Source organism: Haliotis rubra, unplaced genomic scaffold (genome assembly GCF_003918875.1).
Source record: "Haliotis rubra isolate DU_JTF1 unplaced genomic scaffold, ASM391887v1 Scf780, whole genome shotgun sequence".
In the NCBI taxonomy this organism is placed as follows: Eukaryota; Metazoa; Mollusca; class Gastropoda; order Lepetellida; family Haliotidae; genus Haliotis; species Haliotis rubra.
The window spans coordinates 396,659-418,517 of NW_025767502.1; the positions used below are offsets into that span (position 1 = coordinate 396,659).

Consider the following 21,859-nt stretch of genomic DNA (forward strand, 5'->3'; position numbering starts at 1 on the left):
CCAATTTCAACATGACTTCAAATTCACTTAATGGTAAATACTACCTGCCTTTTTATTTCTTGTTTTTGCCCATTAAATGAGATGACGGTTCGGACACAGGACAGCACCTCCTCAGCCACACTCCCTGCCTCAGCATACTTCTCTTGTTCCCGTTTTGAAAATGATGCAATAGCCTGTAACAGAGCAGCCCAGCAGTCAGTTTCTGTTTAAAGTACATATTTATGACAATAAAACTTAAAATGATGAGCCAGGTACATCGATGCTTATGCTGTTGGTCACTGGATTGTCTGGTCCAGACTCGATTATTTACAGATTGCTGCCATACAGCTGGAATACTGCTGATTTAGGCATTAAACTGAACTCACTCTCTCCAAATGCATATCAAAACAGAGTTTTTTTATGTATTATAAACTGCTCCCTGTCTGTTAGGCACTGTAGCTCAACTGTCTAATTGAAAATTTCTGATTAATTATGTCAAGGTCATATAACTGTCTCAACAACAGGTTTCTTTTGAGTCACTTTTATATCTAATTCAATATGAAAGGCTAAAATATGCATTAAAAAATGGAAAGATTATGGGAAGAACTATTTAAGAAAAAACGACATTAGCACCAAGGCTATGTTGGTCACTGACTTATCTGTTGATTAAGTCCCTATTAATTTTACACTCATTCTGTTTACCTACTTTGGACAAGTTGAAACTTAACAGACAATGGCAAGATGGTGAACAGATGACAGAGAACAGGCTATGTTATGGTGAATAACTTCAAGGTAATTAAATCAAATCTCAGAAAACTGACTAGTCTTTAGTGTAAAACTATTGTCCAGAAAACAAATCACAGGGTGCCGCATAACTAACTGAAAATGCAAGCCCTGGAAAAATATACAAGTTTAGTTCAAATGTATTACAAACACTGTCTACTCCCCATTCGTCACCACTCGCCCCTTTCCGTAACCTCCCAGAAGACTCGTCCCCCATCATTCGTCACCACTCGCCCCTTTCCGTAACCTCCCAGAAGACTCGTCCCCCATCATTCGTCACCACCGCGCCTTTCCGTAACCTCCCAGAAGACTAAGGTCCCCATCATTCGTCACCACCCGCCCCCTTCCGTAACCTCCCAGAAGACTCGTCCCCATCATTCGTCACCACCACCTTTCCGTAACACCACAGCCCTTTCCGTTAACCTCCCAGAAGACTCGTACCCCACTCGATACTTGTTATGTGCGAAAACACAACAAACCAATCAGAACACGCGTAAATGAGCACGGTGCTTTGATAAAAATAATCCCGAGTACTTAAATCGTTTATGGCATTATGGCATTGTTTAAAAAATCATGAAAAATATATATCATCATATTGAAAGTACAAAGAACGTAGCTAAAAGGATTTTGCTGCCTATCATGAAGTTTTTAATAAGAATCATGCGATTGACGGTGAGAGATTCAAATACACGACGTGCGTTTGTTGACATAACTGCTCTCATGGGTCCAACTAAGTGTATTTCTGATGATCTTGCGGGCTTGTTATGGAGATTGTACATGCGCTTCGACCAATTTTAGGAAATGTAATTATAATCTCTACCAGTTTCAAAACAATAATATATTATTTGTATGTAACTAATCAACCTTAATCTTTAACATTGGGCTTATATTTCATAGCTCTGGGCATATTTTAGTCTGACTGTTTTTTGGTCATTCATATCTTTTTCAGCGAATTCATTTAAAATTCCACCAGGGGTGTGACAGCAAGGTTACACGAATGTTCAGTTTGAGAAATATTTTAAAGTCATTTTTGAGTATCTGCTTTGGGATTTAATGTAGCTGAATTTTTTAAATTTTGTTTGTATATTCAATAAAACAATTCCCATTTCTGATGATTAAACCCTTTTAAGAACCCTATTAATGAACATAATTGGAAATATAAGGTGAACAGCTGGTAATAATTACATTAGAATATGTCTTTAACAAATATGTTTTTCCTTATGTTTTAGTTGTATCAAAGAGGTTTAATTCTTTAAAATAAATAAGTAAAAATGTACATGTGCTTCGGTGATTTTTAGAAACATTGGAATCAAACAGGGATAGAGTTGTCGTTCTTGTTTATTAAAGTAGTTCTGATGTTCATGCGCCAATATGAAATCCTTCCAGAGGGGCACGAGTCGCTATTCGGCTTGTCCCGGAATAACACGAGTTGGTCACAAATGTCTACTTCCCTGTACAACAGACCCGTGAATGTCCAGGTTACAATGTTGATCTTCAGTAACCCATGCTTGTCGTAAGAGGCGACTAACGAGATCGGGTGGTCAGGCTCGCTGACTTGGTTGACACATGTCATCGGTTCCCAATTGCACAGATCGATGCTCATGCTGTTGATCACTGGACTGTCTGGTCCAGACTTGATTATTTACAGACCGCCGCCATATAGCTTGAATGTTGCTGAGTGCGACGTAAAACTAAACTCACTCACTTCCTGTAAAACATTGATAGAAACCTTACCTTGGACATGAATGCACCTGCTATAGCAAGCACCGGAGTTAGTGACATCATCACCAGCGTCAGCTTCCATCCCTTTATAAAGCCGATGATAAATCCTGAGATGAACGCTGAGAAAAACTGGACACACAAGCTGAACTTATCTCCAATACCTTCTCTTAACTTCTCCATATCACTGAAATAAAAATGACAGTGACAATTAGGGGATAACTGTACTGTGTTTGACGAATTGGGTACGTATACCGGTGGTAATATAGCCGCAAATTTAGTTATATCGGTGACACCCACTCTGGATCCTCCTCTGAGACACCCACTCTGAATCCCTTGGCTATCCTCCCAGCAAACACTGAATAATGGATCACTGTTCGCACAATGTCATTCTTAACATTGATCCAGTGCGGAAATATGATATTGGTGCAATTTACCTTTTACTCAATGTGTTCATATTGGTCAAACTGGTGAAAAGAAACTTCTTGGAGTGGCATGTTTAGAAGTTGTAGGGTCAGTTAAGGACATCCATAAAGTTTGTCCTTATCTGATGAAAAGAATTATGCAAAACCACCAATACTAAGTTTTACCAAATGCAACATGACAACATTCAACCAATACTGGCACAATATCAGTATGTTTGCTAGGAACTCTCTGGACCCTCTGGGCACCATTATGGACCCCTAGGCCTGGATCCTCTTCGGCCATCTAGGCATCTGTGTACACCCTCTGAAAATTTGGCAACCTCTTTGGATCTTTCCCGACCACCCTGATCCCACTCTGATCTACTTATCTGTATGCTTTGGATAGTGCAGGCTGTCAATATAGATCATAGACATCGATAATCTTTAACGATATACTGATTGATTATCAATAGTTTTCAGAGAAATAACTTCCAGCAAATATGCCAAAGGATGTCTGGTGAGTGGTAACATGTTTATGAATGGGTTATAAACAAAACAGCATCCCCAACATAATTTAGAAGCAGCCCTTGATTAAAAAGTTTTTGTATTGTGTGAGTAAATTAAACTTTATTCTGTCACAAAGGTTTATGTACGATATTATCAACGGCACTATTTTTATATCAATAATCTTGTTTGGTATCGAAGATGTTTCTGATTATCAATCTTCTTAGCCAGCCCTAGTTTGGGAGTCAGCAGCAACTTACTCTGCAAGTCGTGTGGTCAATTCACCACTCTGATGTTCATCAAACCAGCCAATCTCTTGTCTCAGAACAGCTTTAAAGAATGCCTTTCTCAGCTTGTACACCTGACGTTCACAGGACATCGTCCAGAAGGCCACCTGTCCATACAGTCGAAGACAATTTCATTTTCTCGCAAAATTCTCAATAATTACACTAAAATTGTTCGAATATATCACCAACTGTTAACAAAAATTAAATAATGAACATTCAATCATGTCTTTAATAAGACAATACTGGATTGTGATAATGTAATTCCTCAGCAGATTATGTGTATTTGATACACCCTGATATTTCAAATGAGATTAAGAAGTGGAAATTAATTTTAAATGACAAATATCATCACATGCATTAACATTAACCAAAGATGCCAATACTTATTTGATATGACCTTGATTGAGTAAATGGCTTGATTTACTGAATCAAAGATTTTTTTACAAGCATGTGACAAAATCCTGTTTTCTTCTGACAAATACTGTCTACATTTGACACTGCTAATTTTGAAACAAATATAACAAAAATAACATTAAGCTCATCTCCTACCTGCATATATGAGGCGGCCATGACTCCCAGCCCAATGTAGACATAGTACAGAGCGTACTGCGTCATCTGTGCCTCAAAGTCTATAGGGGTGGTGTAAAGTTGCCAGCTGTCCCATTCATATCGGGAAAGGAGCCATTACCTGGTAGAAATCAAAATATGTACACTTAAAACATAATCACTTTCAGAGCCTTATGCATATCTCTTGGTGCAGATCAGGGTGGTTGGGTAGCCTAGTGGTTAAAGCGTTAGCTCGCCACGCCGAAGGCCCGGGTTCGATTCCCCACATGGGTACAATGTGTGAAGCCCATTTCTGGTATCCCCCACCGTGATATTGCTGGAATATTGCTAAATCGGCATAAAACCCAACTCACTCACTAGCTAATTTGGTGAAGAGGATTTATCCACGAGACCATACAGAAGGTGAACAAGGCAAAGAACAGAGTTGGAGGACGGTACAGGTACACATGGAACTGTTGCAATATCATCTCAAATATTGTACCAATATAGATATGGTTCTGCAATAATGTTTCAACTCATAACCTATTTTTTTTATCTATTCTCCAGCACTAGTTTTGATTATCACAAACTATTACAATAGCGTTAAAATTGTAACTTAACAAAGATTCGCTGGCATTGAGTGAGTGTGCGAGTGAGTTAAATTTTTTAGTCACATTGGCAATATTTCAGCCATATCATGACAATTATGCTTGTCGTATGAGGCGACTAACGGGATCGGGTGGTCAGGCTCGCTGACTAAGTTGACACATGCCATTGGTTCCCAATTGCGCAGATCGATGCTCATGCTGTTGATCACTGGATTGTCTGGTCCAGACTCGATTATTTACAGACCGCCGCCATATAGCTGGAATATTGTTGAGTGCAGCATAAAACTAAACTCACTCAGCTCACTAAATTAAATCATATGTTAATAATAGTGTTGACATTGATATTCATATGTTTTCAGCACATGTATTGAGGAATAAAGAATACTAAAATGTAAAAGATTGGGAAAAATAAGGACAAATATTATGAAGTTTGGTTCCCCCTCTGGTAACTTCAGAGAGAAGAACTTAAAATGCCTTTGATGGCCTCCTTCACTACTGCGTGTTCCTGATGGCATGCACTTTACTCACCAGTCCCGATGAAGTCATTGGTCATCTCACCAAACACAATGGAGAGAAGAGGCCAGCCAGATCCATGCACCATTGCTGCCAGTGTACCAACAAACATGAAGAAATAGTCCAGGCATGTCGCAAACTGGAACTGCAACAGAAATACATGATTTCATGAAAACATGTGTTTGCCACTAAAGTACTGTCGGAACTGTTTTTAAGCTATTACTCTGTATCCCTAAAATTTACACAATTGCAAATAGCAGATGTCGAAATAACCCACATCGGCCTCAGTGGGATGCATAATAGGATATCCAGAAAAGCATGTTTACTCGTAAAATCGGGCAAAACTTAGAAAAAATATGAACAGGTGCTGAAAACAATAGATCAGACTATACATGGCAATTAGGTCACTCAGCCAGGTATGACGATGGACCATCGACTCACCTGGCATGAAATGCAAGTGCTGCCTACAGGCACGAGGGGTCATCTCAAAGATATTTGATGCCTTTTCTTGTGTGTTGAATATGTCGTATCTATTGATTAACATCTTACATGTATTTCTTTCTTAAAGTTTATGTTCAGATATGTAAAAGAGTATATAACCCGTAGAAAAGCATAATCAGTCATTGTAATAAATGTCTCAAAATATATTGACCGGACTGGATATTATTTGTAAATTGTTATGACATGCCGTTTACTTCCCCAGTTTAATTCCCCTGAAGGATCATCTTATCTTAGCTCATATCTCTATACTCCAGCCAGACCCCAAACCACCATCTCCGACACCCATCCTTGTTTTGCTTTTGAGACGACCCCTCCTACCTGTTTCTTTTTATAGTGATAGTGAGACTCTATGGTAGCTACATCCTTAATAGTTTCAGTATTAAAGTTATTATTTTTTTACGTTAGCTATCGTTTATAATGAAACTAAGTCTACTTTCAAAATGGGTATTAAAAAGTGTCCTTTGTAATACAATATCATCACCCTCTAATTTGCATAAAGCCATGGTCTATTCCAAATATGTCGATTTGGACTTAGACAAAATCTGCATTGCTCATTTCTGCACTAATCTCTCCTGAGTAAAGTCCAATTTTTACGTTTCCTATCTCCCTACCACTGAGACTATAGTTAGGCCGAACTTAGTTTAACAAATATTTCATACTTTCACTATATTATCTACATAAATTGTAGAAATATGAAATAATAGTTTTTTCTATTTCCGACAGTACTTTAACATGGCAATGTCCCCAACCGCTAAATGTCCAAATGTTCTACCCGGGTAACCCACCCCCATTACCCTAGCCTACACTGACAACCATTATGTAATTACATAAGTTTGAAAAGTGTCATGGTGACCTTGAAGATAAGATCAAGGTCACCCAAATCGACTGGTGTCTGCGTAAACCCCTAATGTAGGCTGTCACCAAATTTGAAGACATTGGGTACAACAGTTCATGAGATATTGCGTTAACAAAAGTTTGAAAAGTGGTCAAAGTGTCGTGGTGACCTTGAAAATATGATCAAGGTCACTGGTGGCTGTGTAAACCCCAAGTGTAGGCTGTTGCCAAATCTGAAGACATTGGGTACAACAGTTCATGAGATATCGAGTTAACAAGAATCGGGACGTACACACGGACAGACGGACGGATGCTGCCGAATACATAATCCCCCGTTCCGCGTTGCAGCAGGGGACAACAAATATGACCTAACTTTATTGGTTACAATTAATCTTATACATATTTTAGATTTTGTGAATTTGAGCCCTGTTCCACAAAGTGATTCTTAAAATATCCTCAATTTTCAAACATCCTGTAAATATCCTTGAGTGATTATTCAGTCAACCCATCCAAATCTTCCAACACCCCTGTGACTGCTGACAGAATAATGCCCCAAAAATTATGTTGAGAAGTTGTCCTTGAGATAAATGTTTAGTGTACCACTTTAAACACATCAACTTTTACATATTAATTAGCTTGTGTCACAAAATACAATGCCCCTGTCAACAAAATGTAATGTGTCATTATATATTTATTCTATTAGTTTAAGTATGTTTTTTTGGAAGGTACCAGTTTCAATTATCCGTTATTTGAGGCAGGCGTTAACATCATTTTTGTATTCTGAATTTTGTTTCAATCCTTTTATCTAGTATTTGACAAAGTTTTGACGCCACCACTTTATTGAAGAACACATGGGGCTGGCAAAGCTAGAGACTGAAACTGTGTTATTCTGAGATTCAAAACCCATGATCATAGGTTCCTGTACTCCAAAGGGGCATAACTCTACACTGTAAGTCATTGGGATACATATGTCGTAATTTGGAAAGAAGAAGAAGGAAAAAGAAGAATGTATGGGTGAAAAGGTTGTCAGGAACTGGTTGCTATGACTACTGATGAGTTTGACCATCTCTACTAAATGTATATATACTGACCATTTCTCCAAATGTCGCTGATTTTGTTTTTTTCTCTTCATCTCTGCAAAGAAAGGAATACAATGAATTGTAAGCATTAGTGTCATGAGCATGCCAACGAAGTCACCCAAATACCGGAATGGAATGAGTGAGTGAGTGAGTGACTTTAGTTTTACGCTGCACTCAGCAATATTCCAGCTATATGGCGGCAGTCTGTAAATAATCGAGTCTGGACCAGACAATCCAGTGATAAACAGCATGAGCATCGATCTGTGCAATTGAGAACCAATGATATGTGTCAACCAAGTCAGCGAGCCTGACCAACCGAACCCGTTAGTCGCCTCTTACAACAAGCATGTGTAACTGAAGATCAATATTCTAACAAAGACCTTCATGGGTATACAGGAATGGAACAACAAATGGTTCAGTTGGAGATGTGTAGGTAGAGAACAGACACAGGGGGATCTCCTCAGTTTTTATTGTTTTCAAAATACATTATTTTGTCATTGTTATGTGAGTGAGTGAGTGAGTTAGTGAGTAATATTTAACGTCACATCGGCAATGTCTCAGCCACATCATGCCGAAAACCATTTTTTTTATACAATAAAGATGAAAACATTCTGAAGAGTAAAACCTGTCGACGATGGACAGTAAAAATACTAGAGTATCACAGATATGAATGTAAAACTTGCATGTAAAACCAAAACAATTTAATTAAAGAAGGCAATACAATATAAAAACAGGATTTAGATAGCCAACAACTAAAGGTAGGTCACCATTGCATCGATATAAGATCTCAACAAGGATTGTCAACAAGGATTATCTTGACCATCTGGCAGACTGGACAATTGAGTGAGTGAGTTCAGTTTTATGCCGCACTCAGCAATATTCCAGCTATATGGTAGCAGTCTGTATAAAGAATCGAGTCTGTACCAGACAATCCAGCACAACAGCATGAGCACTGTTCTGTGCAATTGGGAACCGATGGCATGTGTCAACCAAGCCAGCGACGGGAATACTGGACAAAGATTTACAGTTGTGGACATCTACTTGTAGTGCTGCCATTATAGAGAAGCTGTACAGGAAGTGGCTGACTTGGGAGAGCGCAGTGAATGAGTGAGTGAGTTTATATTTGGTGTCACATCAGCAGTTTTTCAGTTGTATTGTGACGGGAATCATTTATAAATCAAACATCAATACATTTTGAAAACTAAAACCTGCCATCTATTGACAGTAAAACTACAAGTGTACCACAGATATTTAGTTAAAACTAGCTCAGTGTTATTGAAAAGTAGCAGATTATACAGAAGCTGGTATATGGTATGTGATGTTTATGTAAATTATGATAAACCTTAATCAGCGATTAATGGGACGGGAATTCCTGCGTCATATACGCATAAAAATTGACAATGGACGCAACGAAATTTAATTGCGCGTCCATGAGGACGCAGAAAAAGTCCAAATATTTTTGGTAAAATTTCAATCAAGTAAAATAAGTTATCACTGAGTTACTAGCTGGGTTATGGTATCATTTGCAATTTAATAACTGTAACAATGTGATGATCATGACACACAATACAATAAGAGTAACAGAATTAAAACATTATTACAACACAGTATTAATAATAATATTTAAGTGTCTGGGACCCCCATTTGTAGTCCAGGATCCCTGAAAATTAAGAGTATGAGTCCCACACCCTCAAATACAGGACTCAAGCAAAATCCTTGCCTTAATTCTAGAAGGAATCAAGTAGCAGTAAATGTTCCATTTTAATTTGAAGCTTAAAGACAGCACAGCATTAGCCTGTTTAAGAATATGCATTGTCTAAAGAAGAAATACGACATGAGCCCCTTACAGAAAGCAATCTTAGTGCTAAGACAGTCATAAGTGTATCTTAAAATATGGAAGTTACAAACACCTTAGTGGAAAGATAATGCAGTGAAACTGAGACCTCCCCCCATGCCTTATTCAAAATGGATATTACAGATATTGTCCAAATATGGTATGGTTTCACAACGCTTTTAACAATATTCCAGCAATATCACGGTGGGGGACACCAGAAATGGGCTTCAAACATTGTACCCATGTTGGGAATCGAACCCGGATCAAACCCCGCGAGATGAGTGGATGCTTTAACCGTAAGGTAATACCCCACTGCCCCTACTGTCCATAGTAATATATCAGAGTTATAGTGCTTTCTAGTGTATTATCCTCAGAGCCTGTCTCCAGCTCATAGTTCTGCCCTACATTGAAATACTATGTCTCACTTTCTCTGCTGACCTTTAATCTCATGACCCTGACATTCAAACAATGTGACCTAAATTCGAGATCACTAAACATATATATTACATGGTGGTGAAACTGTTATTTGTAATGAAAAATGCACTGTGTATTATGAGAACAAATCCTTACTGAATGGGCAGTGAATACAGGTTCATGTCACGAAATGTGTTTTCAAGACAGAAATAACTTGATTAATATTTCCAACCTTTAAAACAACTCTTGGAAAACTTTCACTTTCAGTCAAAGTCTGCATCTAAATTATTGAAATTCTGCAGAAATGCTGCAGTTCACAAGCTTCACAAATATGGATACACAGGAAAGAGCTGTAATATATTTTTAATAATGCAATCTCAAAATTCCTTTTTCAGTTTTGAACTAGTGTGGTAAGCTAAAAAAACCTGCCTTTTGGTCGTTGAATGTCAACTTCATGTTTGTGATTTAACTGGTTAGTCAGTTTGTGAAATGACAATCTGATGTGACCTATAATGGGATATCCTCAGACTATTGCTTAGCTGTGAGAAAAAAAAGTTCTCATTTGATAATGTTGATGATGAATTAAATAAACCAGCATGTACTATGTGAATGACACCACCACCACCACCCACACCCCCCTCCTCTAAAGTTTATTAACAAAGTAAGTGACCCCCTACCCACCCTTGCATGTCATGTACAAAATCAGTGATCACCCCCCTAGTACGTGAACCAAACTCATGACCCCCACCCCACCCCCAATGAACCAACCCCCACACACCCTGTGACAACATTATTCTATGGGGTGAGGTAGGTTGAGGTGGGGCTAGTGAGGGTGGTGGTGGGAGTCTACCCCCCAACTACAGGACCGCCTCTGGAGTGTAGTGGTTCGATCCCCGACCGCGTCATACCAAACAACGTTAAAATATGGTACTTGTTGGTCCCTGCCTGGCGCTCGGCATTAATGGGTACAATAAGGACTGGTCGGCTCGGAGTCAGTATAATGTGTCTGAGTGGGGTATTCATGTTTCACTGCGGCATGGTATCTCAGTGGGGTAGCACTATAAAACCAGCTTAAGGCTGGGCTAGTACAAGCAGCCTTACATACACATACACACGCATGCACGTCGTCATATGAGCGAAATATTCTCAAGCACGACGTTCAACCCAATTCCACCACCACCACCCAACTACAGACACTGACAAGCAGTAATCATGAGAATATAGCTGTTTCATTCCATGAATGCAGTCATGCTCTTCACTACAGCTACCTTGCACCATATATGGCAACAAGCAGGTATGCTGATAAGTCAAGATGATATCAGTCAATAGTGTACACAGAGCCATATATGGACTCTGACACTCAGCATGTAAAGCCACCATGTGATAATGTGATCATATATGGGACAGTTAGTATACACATATATAGTGCTGGGGAATGCATTGATTCAATGTGAGACTATATTTGGACAACGACACCTAAACTGTAGTGACATTTTTGTCTCACTGTTTTGCCTGGTAATTTACTCGTGAAAAACATATTCGAATAAGTCGAAGTTGGTTTCTTGTTTGCTTGTTGTTTACAGCTGCACGTAGCAATATTCCAGCTAAATGGTGACAGTATGTAAATAATCGAGTCTGGACCAGATAATCCAGTGATCGACAGCATGAGCATCATCTACGTAGTTGTGACACGACGTCTCAACCATGTCAGCCAGCTTGACCAACTGATCCCCTTAATCTCTTACGACAAATATGAGTTGCTGAAAACGAATTCTAACATGAATATTCACAAGTTATTATTTTGTCTCATACCCCCACAAACAAACCTAAAATGTCAAGGTCATTTGAGCAGAGAAACATAACTTCACAAAGTGCACTAGTCATGTGTCACAGACCCTGAACTGCATTATTTCCCTTCCACCAGCCCTTTCTGCAATACTAAACAGGTGGAAATAACCCATTGCCCGACGTCCGAGTCCAGTGTTTTTTTCTTTCGGTCAAGCAAATTTGTATATCGCTGTACCAGTGTCCAGTTGACTTTCCAATGTTAATAATGTTGTTTATTTACAAAAATCAACAAGAAAACGGACGGTATAGTGGAAAACTTATCAGGGCAAGTGATTTTACATGTGCCACTGTACCGGAGTACACTAGCAATTTTAAAGTTATTTCTACCCCTGACTAAAGCCCTAAATGAAACAAGTCTAGACTTCCTCAGGCTCTCCCATCTCACTGGGGATTAGGGGTTGGTATTGCAGAGAATTTTCATATTGCGATATATTGCGATGCGAAAGCATATATTGTGATATGTATTGCAATATATTGCAAGATTTGTTTTTAAACAAAAAAACTACTTATACTCGAGTTGAAACAAGGAAAAGAACAATTTAACATCAGCACAGTGGTTACTAGTTTGAACTAGTTTCTCCACTCTCAAAAAAGCCCTGAGATTTTAGACAGCAACTTGACCTGGTCAGGCAGAGATCACTGGACATTAATGAGTAACTATTTAAAACATTCAGATCCAAAACATTGCGAAACACTTGAACAAAAATTTAGAAGACAACTTCAAACCGAACTTATCTTGACTTCCGGTGTGAAAAACAGAAGTATCCGAACATTTCCGAGTGTTACGAAGTTTTCCGAATGTATGTCGAAATACCGGTTTTCGATCAGCGTATCGCAATACGTATCGATTCCATGTCTGAACCGGTTATATTGAGCAGCCATACTGGGGATCCTTTTCAATTTAAAAGGAATTATTTGTTTCTTATTATAATTATACAAGAGTCAGAGACTCAATATAAGTCTAAAAGTGCATACCTTTTGAGTCATGTTTTGGTCCCTTATGTAATTACGTGAAAAGACTTCTATATTGTCAATATTTGGAGGTAGTCTCCTTTTATAGTGAGTGAGTGAGTTTAGTTTTACGCCGCTTTCAGCAATATTCCAGCAATATCACGGCAGGATACACCAGAAATGGGCTTCACACATTGTACCAATGTGGGGAATCGAACCCGGGTCTTCAGCGTGACGAGCGAACACTTTAACCATTAGGCTACCCCACCACCCCTCTCATTTTTTAGGTATTTGGGACCAGATTTCACTCCTTTGTTAAATTGGAGCACAGCACAGTCTTGTTTAAGTGGACAGGTTACAAAAGAGTAATGTCCATCTATCCCTATGTAAAACAATTGGATGGTGTCCCATGTAAACATCTATTTAAAATTTCTGGCTGGGTTTTACAATTTTAACTTATAAGTCTGAGACCGGAGCTGTTAGATACAGAAAAGAAGTTGAGAAAATACAAAATAGGCTTTGTAAGTGGTTGTTACAGATGAAAGACAACAAACAGTAATACTTGAGACATGAGACAAAATACTGGTGCAGATGCACCCATTTAGATCACGGCAGAATGCCATTCAGTGCTATGAGATGTTGAAATCACTAAAGTGAGTGCGTTGGGTTTTATGCCACTTTTAGCAATAATTTCCAGCAATATCATGGTGGAGGACACCAGTAATGAGCTTCACACATTGTACCCATGTGGGGAATTGAACCCAGGCCTTCAGCGTGGCGAGTGAACACTTTAACCACAAGGCTACCCCACCACCACCTGAAATCACCAAATGATAATGGTTACACTAACTAGGTCACAGGAATAAGAACATTCTATATTTGGGCTTGCTTGGGTATCATGAGAAATTGGAATGTAAATATTGTTGTATCTCTGTTCAAGCAAAGACTTACTGATAATCCTCATCAATAATGGTTAAGTGATTTATCGAAGTCTTCAAAGTGCAAATAAAATATACAATTTAAGTCGTTCTTAAAGGTTGAATTCTACCACACTTGCAATACATGTACTCCCATTGAGCTAAGATATGCTTCATCAAGACTTAGATGCAGTAATTGTGACCCAGCAGTCGAGACACTTTATACACTTTATACACTTTATACACAGAAAATAACAACAAATGTTTCATCAAAGCTGAATTTCATATATCATCAATTTGTAACAGTTACAGTTCTAAGGGAGAAACTAGATTTATACCATGCCTTCAGAAAGAATAAAAGTCTCTACACTACTTTGTACACATGTCATCAACAAATTAATATACATTGTATAACATTTGCTGTGATATATATTCAAGTTTAACAGTTAAGGAAAAAGTATCAACAAAAGAGCTGCAACGATTCCGTTTGATACATCAAAAATCGAATCTGATACCTTAGTTTGGATTTTCGATAACCATTATCACTATTTCGATTTGATATTTTAGTATCTATTTAAATTATTTCCACATATTTGACTTTTACTTTATTTATTTACTTTTATGATCTGCACTGACTACCACTGAGAGTCTGAGAGCACTCAGTATGAGTTTGACTTTTGAAATTTTGACTTTATTTACTTTTATGGTCAAAACATGGGGACAAGAAAGTGAAAAGTGCTGTTCTGTGTTTAAACATCATATTTTATTTGTTTGCAAAAGGTTACATCCTTTACATTCCTCATTTCCTTGTCAGATATGTTTTGTTTTTTAAACTATGAGAGTTAAATTAAATCCGATGTTTTTACTTAAATGAAGAATAGAATCGTTGCAGACCCAATCAATGATATACAATTAGATAAAAGAAACTTTCACACTTCTTGTTATTGAGTATGTGTATGTGTATGCTACAAACATATTGTAATGAGTGTATTTAGAGCTTATGGCCTTTATACTGAAATAAATTCTCTCTCACAACTAGGGCTGGCTATCGATATGGATGACAGAGATCAATAAACATTATGTACATATTGATAAATAGCGGATAAATATCTTGCTAAAAAAGTGTGAATGAAATGAATATATTTCACACAACTGGTGCAGGGTGACAAGTTTATGCATGAGTTACGAACAAGACAGCATCCTGAACATAATTTAGAAGCAGCCCATTAATAAAACCTAACTTTGTGTATTGAGCAGGTAAATTAAAACTATATTCTATCACAAAAGCTTTTGTACGATATTATCGTTGACTAGGGATGCCACGATACATCGATACATCGATGCATCAATACTTTTTCTAAGACAACACACTTATCGATACATTCAAAGCTGTATCGATATATTTAGTTTTGAAAGTATCGGTGTAAATATGTTTATGTATCATTTACATTTTGCAATTGTATCATGTTTTTGATGTTATGAGAGTTATAAATGATTATTTTTCATGCACAAAGATGGCATATTAGAACTTTTTAATCTCTGAGAATAATAAATGTTGATCTTTTCACGGCCAGTTATAAAATATGAAATATTAATGTTCAAAATGTAACTAAATTTACACAATAATGCCGCGAAAATAGGTATCGTCATACATATCGAATCGTGACATGGGTATCGTGATACTTATCGATTCATGAAACTTATGTATCGTGACATCCCTGTTGATGACACTATTTTTATATTGATAATTAGGCCAGACCAATTTTATTTCTTGCTTTATGCATTTTTGTCCTCAGAGAACCTAAAGGCAGGAGGAAAAAAAAATAAAAATAAAAATCACCAGTCAAAGTAATATTCCTTTTAAATACTAAAAGTATTTTACTTTTGGCAATTTATGAAGTGTATATGGGACAAAAAACAATCTAAAAGCATTTTCTTGCACATTTACATTTTTGGCCAATAAAAATATTAAAATTTTATTTTTTGAGCAGGGACATTTTTTTTTCTTCTTATTCTTGAAAAAAATATGACCGGCGGATCCGTAAAAGAAGAAATAAAATTGGTCTGGCCTTATCAATAGCTTTGCCTGTCAACGATATTTTCGATTATCAATCTTCTAAGACGATTGTTATTCAGAGTAATCTTTGTACAACCTTTTAAAGGCTCTATGAGCAGAAAACACATTTGGACTGTCTTTTCAAATCTGGCAAATGTTTTGATTGGTCAGATGAAAGGTCACTCTGACCTCACCTACAATTTTATGAGATTGCATTTTATGTAGAATCATTGAAAGAAATCCAACACATATTGGTCTTAAAATATTCATTTGACTGCACATGAATAAATATGCCACCAGAAAACTATTTATGCCCAGTGTGAATGATAACATGTCAAGCACTCAATGGCTGAAGGCAATCTGAAGCCTTGAATACAGGTATTTCAACCAGGAAAAAATGACCCACTTTTTGACCCAAATAGGACACATGAACCGAACAGTCAAACCTGGTGAGTCTGTGTCTATAGTTAGCAACTGACTAATACATGTTTGTATATCTTATATGAGCTAGTCAAGGCTTATGAGGTGAGGTCAAGTGAAATGGGGTTAAACGTACTTAAGAATGTTTCGCTCATATAACCATGCACATGCGTGTGTATGTGCGGCTGCTTGTACTAGCCCAGACTTAAGCTGCTTTTATTGTGCTCGCTCACTGAGATACCATGACACAGTTATGCATGAATACTCCACTCAGACACATTATACTGACTCCGAGCCAACCGGTCCTTGTTGTACCCATTCATGCTGAGTGCCAGGCAGGGACCAACAAGTACCATATTTTAACATTTTTTGGTATGACGCTGCCGGGGATCGAACTCGTGACCTTCCGCTCTCCGGGCGGACACTCTAACCACTACACCGTGGAGGTGGTCTTTCAATGTAGCATGTATTCAGCAATAAATTAAAACAACTGAGAACTTTAAATTCCATGTCTTGTGCAACATGAAAGAAAAGTGTTTCAAGGTTAAAGGTAATTTTGTACAAAATAGAGAACAAAAACATTTCCAATGTCATGGTTAGGGCTGGCTTTCCATATAGATTATTGAGTTATGTTCAACAGTTAACTGAATTACTAACAAAACATTGTCTTTAATATAATGTAGAAGCAGCCCATGAATAAGATCTTACATTTGTGTTCTTGGGGTAAATAAAACTTTTTTATTTCATCACAATAATCACAATAATTATGAACGATATTATCGATGACACAATATTCATATCGACAATCATTAATGAAATTTCAACCATATTTCTGATTATGATAATATTAATAATTAAGAATATTTATAATGCGCCTTTTCCAGGCTTCATATCCTGCTCAAAGAGCACAATCTGATTAATAGAAGGTTAATAGTGACATGACTTATCCCATCGGGTACCCATGTTCTGCTGGGTGAACAGAGGCAATTTTTTAACAAACTCAATTGCCTTAGGTGAGACCAAACGTATCACATGTGCTTTGTTGTGGGACAGGACTCAAACAATCAGAATTAACAGTCATAGTTATCAAACTTTTTAGCCAGCCATGGTCAAGGAAAAGACATTTATTCTGAAATATTAATATCATATTTCATGTCATGTATAAACTTCAGTTTTAAAGATCAATTTATTAACACAAAAATGAACACATTCTTATTTTTCTTATATCCATGCCCCTCGTCCTTTATATGGTACTGTTTTCAGTTACTTTTGATAAATGATTAATGATGTTCAATATGCAGGTTGCTTGCTTTCCTACCATGCTGCATATTATTTAATATTTGTTGTAATCATGTATTAATGTAATTGAGAGGTATTCAAATAAGCCATTACGACTTGTTACCAATCCTTGTTCAATGTATTTTTGAATAAAATATGCTTACACTACTTTTGATGGAGCCTTCTAACAGATTTGTTTCTTGTTGTTTCTCCACTGCATTAGTTTCTGGGGCGGTGGGGTAGCCTAATGGTTAAAGCATTCGCTTGTCAAGCCGAAGACCCAGGTTAACTAAAGTTTATTTCCAGAACAAAAATGCATTAGCTTATTAAAAAATGTGACAAGAAAATCTGTCAAAGTTCTAAAATTTTGGAGCATTCAGTTTTACAAGTGTGGGGATATCAAATCTTACAGTCGAGGAAAAAGTATGAATGATATAAGAAATTTTATTGCTTGAACATTCTTGTTATTAAGCCTTATATACACACACTGTAATGATTGTATTTAAGGCCTGTGGCCTTTATACTGAAACAAATCCAGTTTCACAAGTGTGAGGATGACTTGTCAGTTAAACAATAAGACACATTGATTTGTTTTTTAAAGAGTAAAATCTATCGCAGGTAACAAGATGTGTTTTTTATCAAACACCACAGTATAAGTTATATGTGTACCACAAGCTAGAAGTTGAGTCATTGACCTGGATAAACAACAAGCAAAATGGCTGCCACTAGAACGATTTGTGACAGTCAGCAGAATTTCAACTCCATAAAGATCTGATTGGTGTTGCACCCCATGCTGACTCGCAAGATATTTCTAGTCATTATCACATGTGACCAAGTTTGGGGGAAATCTCTCCACTCACATAAGATTAGGACAACAGAATTTTGAAAGTGTAATACCAGAGGGATGAATGCACAAGTTTGTTTTTAGTACTGACTCAATAACTATGTGAGTCATGATATGTTGTCACTGTTATAGCAGGCCGATCCTACCTGTACGACTTATCACACTGATCCTGACAAAAACATCAACTATCAAAGATCTGCCTGTTATTATATACCCACGTAAACTTACGATAGTACTACTGGGTGCAATACAGATAACATGGTCAGATTCCGTATTGCACCCAGATTCCGTATTGCACCCAGATTCCGTATTGCACCCAGATTCCGTATTGAACCCCTGCGGTTCTACTTTCTCCAAAGCTCGATTTGTTTTATTAAGTAACAGATCAATGCAAGATAAGAGGGTATATAATAAATATAGAATGTCATACGAAAAAATGTCATGGGAGCAGAGAAACAACTTGTTCTTCGACCTCATTGTTTCTGTGGTCCCATGACATCTTCTCGTTCAATACAAAACATCCAAATGCACTAGTATGACGTTCTATATATGTATTGTACCCCAACATTAGTTGCCATAATCATTCATTATTTTAGTTGTTGATGACACTGGGACTGGATATTATTTCTGTACAGAAATCTTTCCACTCACATAAAAAATAGCAACACAAGAGTTTATTATTGAATAAGGATTAAAGAAGTTCATCACCTGATGAAGACAATGCCTCGCATGAGCAAATTCCATTATGTGCTTAGTGCATGCAAGGCACAATCAGCTGATAAACTTTAGCAAATACAACTTCAATCTTTATATTGACAGATACTGAAATCATAACAAAACTATCCATTTTAACATCAAACATTATCTAAAACAAACAATATCAATGCTGAGATCTGCTTTTGTCACGATGTGATCCGATTCAGAAAACTTCTATTCGGAAGTTCGGAATTTAAATTTTTTAAACGACAACTTCACTGACTTAAAATGGAAGCCACACCAAGTAAAACTGACACTGGAATGAAATCCAGGCATGACTGAAGTAGAAAATAGACTGACTGACTGAGTTTGGTTTTACGCCGCTTTTAGCAATATTCCAGCAACATCACGGCGGGGGACACCAGAAAATGGGCTTCACACATTGTACCCATGTGGGGATTCGAACCGGGTCTTCGGGGTGACGAGCCAACGCTTTAACCATGAGGCTACCCCATCGCCCCAGTTGAAAATGGATCAATATGAACATTCTGTGAACTTTTGCTGCATCTCCTCCCTCCCTCCCCTCCCTCCCTCTGAAGACCGGGTTGAATCCCACATGGGTACAATGTGTTAAGCCCATTTCTGGTGTCCCCCGCCGTGATATTGCTGGAATATTGCTAAAAGCGGGGTAAAACTAAACTCAGTCAGTCAGTCAGTCTGAAAGACTTGTTTACAACAAGTTATCATAATGTGGATGTGCATCACTCTGTCACAAGTCAGTGGACAACTATGAAGGAAGTTGCACCCAGTGCACCCAATTACCTAGGATACCTATAAAGAGCACCTATAAAAGATACCTATAAAGAGCACCTATAAAATATACCTTTAAAGAGCACCTATAAAGGATACCTATACAGGACATCTATAATGGAGACACCTCAGTGTTCCTGGTAGGGCTGTGCAATATTACCGGTATATACCGATACAGTATCTCGCGATACGATTATCGCGATATGGTTCAGATTCTGCAATATATTGGGTCATCCAAAGTTTGCTCGATTTGAATTATCTGCCCTTGATTTCCATAGCAACAAAATGTGCTCTAAAAATCCCAAATATACTTTTGTTTCTTTTCTGTTTCATGTAACATTTTACAAGTGGAAGTGTCTTTATAAGTGGTTCCAAAAGTGCCTAATATTCTACCAAATGCCTTAGGTTTTGGGGTTTGAATGGTTTCATATGCGACGTTTTGGAGGAATTAAGTGGCCTCAAATGGACCAATCTTTTAAGAAAAGCAAGATTTATGGACGTCAACTTATTGTGTGAATGACACAACGTTTCGGAGTGTATGCTTGCTCCTTATCAGGTCATGAATATTGACAACAAAAAAGTTGACATCCATAAATCTTGCTTTTCTTAGGCATTCCACTTCTAAATGCCCTTCAAAGATTTGACCAATCTTTTATTTGGACTTATAAGTAGAGCTACTGGCTCTGAGTGACCATTTCACAATTCACATTATTTTTTATTTTGTTTTGTTTCATAACGGGACATATGTTATCAATTTATGATCAAGGCCAAGTCTTATAAATCTTGTAGTACTGTACAATGACATTCTAGTAAAGGATCTTAGTTATTGGAGGTCACATGAGATTCTATGCTCAAGTACCGGTAGTTCACCTAAATCATGTTTTTGTTTCATTTTACAACAGTTCATGTTAACACATGTTTATATTGGAGTTGAATCTGAATGAATCACTGACAAACAGTAGCAATAAGTACATCCTGCATTGAAGTGCATTCTGTTGAATCAAACAACACTGACCATGAAAATCCTGTTATAGTATTACCTTTATCATTATGTTCGCAAAACTTTGTTGCAATACAGTTACTTCAATGAAACATTCCACATTAAGGCTCTATATCATATATCTGTACACCACTGGCATACAGCCATACACAATGGGGACGGGGAGCCTGAAAGTATGGTGTAACAGCAACTAAGAAAATGATGTCGCACACACAGAGCTATTATGAATTTACTATGTACACACTTGGACTGAAACCTTCCAGTCAATATATCACAATATGAGAATCAGGGCAATATCCAGCCCTAGTTCCTGGGTCCCGATCAACGAAGCGTTCGTAGTGCTATGACCTATCTTAACTGTAAAGTTTATGATAGGCTTACCAAAGTCGTAGCCGAACGAACATTTGTTGAATGGGACCCAAGTCGTGTAAAAAACGTCCCATATTTGAACCAGATGACCTAAGAACCCAAGTCTGTCATGTTATCATATAAAGATAACTTCTTCTCTTCAGCCTGATGTACACATTAACCTTGCAAGTCTACTTTTCCCAATGGTGACAACATGCAGCAATACTCCCCAAAATATAATTCCTTGGGATACTTTTATCAATAGATAACTGGTCATTTCAAGGCAAATGCTAATGTCTATTTGTTTGTAGTTGGGTTTGGTAGCTTTGTGGGTCAAGCATTGCCAAATAATCCCAGAGGCCGTGGTTCAAGTCCCCAAATCCGTTTTATGTGTTGAGCCCATTTTGGGTGACCCTTACCAGGCTTTTCTAGGGATACCGCTAAAAACAGCATAAAATCATGCCATCATTCACTCACTCACTCTGAGAGGTCAACCTGCCACATCAAAGATCATTTTCCTTAAGATGTTACTCTTGAAATGAACATATCAAAATGAAAAAAAGATGAAACAGCATTTCTGATGTATGAAAATAAAAATTACAATTGGTCTTTGCAAAGTCAAGCCTTGAATAGATGACCAACAATTTTCACAAAAACTTGAGCACATTTTTTAACAAATAGTACAT

The 21,859-nt window shown here is 37.5% G+C and overlaps 1 protein-coding gene across 1 annotated transcript in view; it reads right to left on the bottom strand.

The window, feature by feature from the left end:
* Positions 1 to 21,859, bottom strand: part of LOC124260914 (ATP-dependent translocase ABCB1-like) — a 169,113-nt gene that overhangs the window by 142,331 nt on the left and 4,923 nt on the right. Inside the window, 7 exon segments of the mRNA XM_046695238.1 lie at positions 49 to 173; positions 2,497 to 2,668; positions 3,650 to 3,783; positions 4,226 to 4,321; positions 4,324 to 4,364; positions 5,359 to 5,488; positions 7,770 to 7,812. Of these exon segments, the coding sequence (XP_046551194.1) occupies positions 49 to 173; positions 2,497 to 2,668; positions 3,650 to 3,783; positions 4,226 to 4,321; positions 4,324 to 4,364; positions 5,359 to 5,488; positions 7,770 to 7,812 (741 nt within the window).